This window comes from Vigna umbellata, chromosome 1 (genome assembly GCF_029865625.1).
Source record: "Vigna umbellata cultivar VRB3 chromosome 1, Vumbellata_1.0, whole genome shotgun sequence".
Lineage (NCBI taxonomy): Eukaryota > Viridiplantae > Streptophyta > Magnoliopsida > Fabales > Fabaceae > Vigna > Vigna umbellata.
The window spans coordinates 81,935,438-81,940,152 of NC_142165.1; the positions used below are offsets into that span (position 1 = coordinate 81,935,438).

Genomic DNA, 4,715 nt, shown 5'->3' on the forward strand with positions numbered 1-4,715 from the left:
TTGGGAGGTTGATGAGGAAATCTGCTAGGAATTGCAACTTCATTGGTCCTCTTTTTTAATATGTAAGTCCAAACTCGGAGAGTTCCACCCTTTAAGTCGTCATGCATCCTGCTAGTTGTGGCTTCTATAACGTTTGCTTATGTGATAATCTATGCGGATACAAATATTGAGATTACGAAAGTAGTGTCTCAACCTTCGAGCTGAGAAGACCAAAGCTAGGACCAACTTCTTTGTGGTTTGGTACTGCTCTTCCGTGAGCTGGAGAGTTTGACTTGTGAAGTGTATCAAGTACTGCTTCTTGCCTCCATGACGAGGATCAAGCTGATCGTTGAGTGTGATACGAATGGATATAGTGCCCAAAGGTTGGTTTGGCTGAGGACTGTTGAGAACAAGAAGTGCAACAACTTCCCTATTTAACTGTTGGAACATAGTCTCACACTCTTCAATCCAAGCGTAGGTTTGAGGCTCCTTTAATAGTTTGGAGAGGGGCCTTGCCTTCTATAATAGGCATGGTAGAAAACATAGATAAAACATTTTCTTTATAAAAATCTTTGTGATAATCGATTATCACCTTATAGTAATCGATTATCACCTCGAAAAAAAGTTTTTTGAATAATTTATGTGTTAATCGATTATTAGTGACAATTTCGTCAAAACTCTTAAGTTACTTGACCTAATTTTCAAAAATAAGAATCTATATATTTTACCTAAACCTAATTTGAGAAACAACTTTTCATTTAGAGGTTTAGTGCTGCTGTCAAAGAAACTCTGTGTTTTGTGAAAAGAAGCTTTGTAAGACACAAGGTGGATAGGACGAGAACTTTCACTAAGTTTAATTTTGAGTGATTGAGTGTTGTTTCTATTGCTAGAAAAAAAATGATCATCCTTTGTGTGTTTTAAAGGAAGTGTTTTCATTCTTTGTGTGATTCAAGGAATGTGTTGTACATCTCTTGTCTTGAAGAGATGTTTTCTAAACCTTAACTTTATTCTCTTATTGTAAGTGTGGTTATTGGTTAATCTCTCTTTAATAAAATAGGAAAATTTTTAAAAGACACAATTCATTAAAGAAACCAATTTTTCTCCTCTTGGTTTTTGTCCAAACACAATTATTCCGTTGTATGATTCTAACACAATCTAGCCTGGGAAAGGATAGACAAATGATGACACAAGAAACAAAGATTAACACTTATCATGATATTGGTCGAACACTTCATTCCCTAGATACCTCATTATATTATACTCTTTCATTTATGACATTTTATCTATTTCATCACATATTTTATTCTAATACTCTATATTTTTAAAGTTATTACAAACCAACTCAATAACTTCTAATGTCATAATGGATTATCAATATATAACATAAAATGAGATTTAATACTTTATAAATTTAGAAAAATTTATATTTCAAATTATATAATATTTAAATGTAAATCACATTTGAACTTGAATTGTTTAATATAAAATGTAAATTTGCAATTTGGATTCAACTCAAAATACATAAAATTAATATTTATTTATTTATTTATTTCAAATTTTGTAATCCAATTTTCTTTTACAAATAGCACAATCTAAAACTATAATTCAAACATCCAAAACAACTTACTCACATCAAATATATATAGTAAAAACCTCTTACCCCACACACTTAAGCCAACTACGAACCACAAACAATAGGCACTCACTACCACCAAGCCACCTAGCTGCCTCCACCGAGACACAAACCAAAACAATCCAACAAACATTGGATTTTTATTAATTTCAGTAAGAGTATAATTGGTATTTAAGAAAATAGAGGGTGCAGGAAGAAAACATGGGGTGAACAAAAGAATGGCCCTAACATGATAATTGAAGTAAGAGAACCAAGCCTTTTCACCTCCCTTACTGTCACCGGTTCGATTGGAAGAGATGAAGGGTTTGATGGGTGGCTATGGCGTTGCCCTCATTATGGTGGTGTCGGTGTTGAGTTTACGTGCGTCATCGGAGCAACTCAGTTCGAGAGAATGCGAGAATCTTGGTTTCACTGGACTTGCCTTGTGCTCTGACTGTAACACTCTCTCCCAGTACGTCAAAGACGAAGGTCAATACATTCCGATCTCTCTCTCTCAATCAATCACTTATTATTCAAATTCAATTTTTCTTTGTTTTATATATTCCAATTTAATTGTTATTATGTTGCTCGGTGAAGCGCGATTAGAGTTGCAGATTGGTTAGTTAGGGTTCTGTCAGAGTTAGCACAAGAATAGTTCTAAGCTTGAAATTCCCTTGCAGAGTTGGTATCGGATTGTCTCAAGTGTTGCACGGAAGACTCCGATGATGCCACTACCAAGGTATGATTCGTTTTGGTTGGACAACGTGATCGCTTGCTTTGTGATCTCGACAATTATTTACTAGTTTTTCTTGTGATTGAAATGAATTTTTAGACCTAAAATAACCTGGTTGCAAATTATATAAATATGCAGCTTACCATTACTACATCAATCTTCTAAAGAAATTTGTGTCTGTTGAGGTTAAGTGAAAGTGAAAAAATTAAGGACCTGTTTGGTGTGAATAAATCCTTTTTTCTGTTTTCATTCTTATTTTTAATGCTTTAGAATGAAGTCACCTTTTACCCACTTTCTTTTCTGTCTCTAAATGTTTTTATGGGAAGTACTGAATATAGCAAAATGATTTTTAACCGATTGTTTGAACATAAGAAACAAAAACATAATACTGAAACTTTTTTGTAATTATTAGTAATTAGGGGGAAATGAAAACTAGAAATATTTTTTTTACACAGACATGATCTGACCTGGTGTTTGATTTATTTTGTGTTTGCACTTGTAATTGATAAGTTTTACCGATGATTACCAAAAGGTCAGAATAGTGAAAGCATCTGAACGTTGCGTTTGTCATTTCCTTCACAACATCTAGAAAACATGTAACAACTTGAGAATAAGGTGGTATTATGTGGAGATTTTTATATTTGCAAAAATAAAAACCATAATGCTTCACGAGCTTGTCTTTTCAGCAGCTCCAATTATTTTGTGATTTCAACACCACAATTTTCCCCCCTCCCCAACACACACAACAAAGAGGTGAAAGGTAGACATTGTCATTAATTATTTAAACTTTTAGATTACGTACTCTGGAGCTTTGCTGGAGGTCTGCATGAGAAAACTTGTTTTCTACCCTGAAGTTGTTAGCTTTATTGAAGAGGAAAAAGATCAATTTCCATCAGTAAAAGTTCAATACGTTTTTAACTCTCCACCAAAGCTGATTATGCTGGATGATGAGGGTCAACAAAGGGAAACAATCAGGTGAAATTTCACTTATTATCTGCATATTAGTACCATGCTAGCATCTTGTTAACTGTTTATCATTGGTTTTATTTTCTAATTGATAATAGGGTCTTTATTACATTGATGATTTTCTAAAAAATGCTTAGTGTTTGTTATTGAACCAAGTTCTTTCCCAGTACCAAGTCAACTGCATAGACCAAACAATGTCATAATGTTGTATTGTGAATCTTGTCAATGAAAAAACCATTGATATTTAAATCATTCTTTAATGGTTTTCTCTATAATGTTTCTTTGAACCCCCAATAGCTCCGGCAATAGTATTTCTATCAGAAACACGAAAAGACATAATTTTGATTTACATTGTAGAATTTTTACGAATTAAATTTCAGTTAACTATAAATAGGCATTGCATTTGCAACATTTGCTTACAAGGTTTTCTAGGTCTAGGTTAGACAATACTCATTATGCACTTGATGGGTAACACTAAGCTTTTGGAGGTGCGTATATCTTAGTTGTAAGGAATTGATTTCTTCATTTAAATGAAAGAATCTAGTAAATTACTATTTGATTTGTCTACCAAAAGGAATAATTTATTAAACTTTTTGTTGATGGCTATATGGATTCCACTAAAAATGCAGCATTACCAAGAATAGCCACAATGAATTTGAAATATTTCTTGAATGTGATTCAAAAGCTATTATGCAGCCGGAGTCTCTTTACAAAAATGCGACGTTGAAAATTATTTTTGTGTACTCTCTAGGAGTTAAAGTAATCTTTTTGTTGTCTTTTGAATGAAAATGAGATTTAGCTTGTTTTTTATTGTCTTTTATTTTTGTCTGTTACAGGATTGATAATTGGAAGCGTGAGCATATAGTGCAGTTCATGCGAGAGAAGGTGAAGCGTCTGGCTTCTGATTGAGAATCTTTACTCCGTTGTTTGGCATGTCCTTAGAGTTATTCCCATTTACAGAAAAAAAGTGGGGAGTATATACAGTGTGACTTTGAGAACTGCCCTGTTACAATAACGTACAAATTTTCATTATTCTGGATTTTCACTACGACGATTTCCTCTTTCGAGATTTTGTGGCAGCTGTAAAAATGACATATCAACTGCAGTTTTGTATTATTTCACTGGGACAAGACAAACACGTTTCTGTTACAATGCGGGAATAGATAATGTAATTCATTTTTAAAATAGTATATGTATGAACTGTCATGTAACTTTACTCTATTGTTTCAGCCAGCCTCTAATTCATGTTTTTTGGGAAATAGGTGTACACTTTTGAACTAATTGTGGTTTGTTATTTATAGCGTTTGCATGTGGATTGAGAAATTAGAGTAATTTATGTTGGGGTGTCATATTTTAGAGATAACGTAAATGATGAATTATTCTTCACCTTGTTACCTAATGAAAGATTCTGCAACTGAATAACAA

At 33.1% G+C, this 4,715-nt stretch overlaps 1 protein-coding gene across 1 annotated transcript; it reads left to right on the forward strand.

The window, feature by feature from the left end:
• Window positions 1-1,841: 1,841 nt before the first annotated feature.
• On the forward strand, window positions 1,842-4,506 carry LOC124844975 (selenoprotein family protein). Its single transcript, XM_047321994.2, has 4 exons — window positions 1,842-2,080; window positions 2,272-2,330; window positions 3,118-3,299; window positions 4,127-4,506. The coding sequence occupies exons 1-4, from the start codon at window positions 1,909-1,911 to the stop codon at window positions 4,197-4,199; spliced, it is 486 nt and encodes a 161-aa protein (XP_047177950.2). The 5' UTR covers window positions 1,842-1,908; the 3' UTR covers window positions 4,200-4,506.
• The last annotated feature ends 209 nt before the right edge of the window (window positions 4,507-4,715 follow it).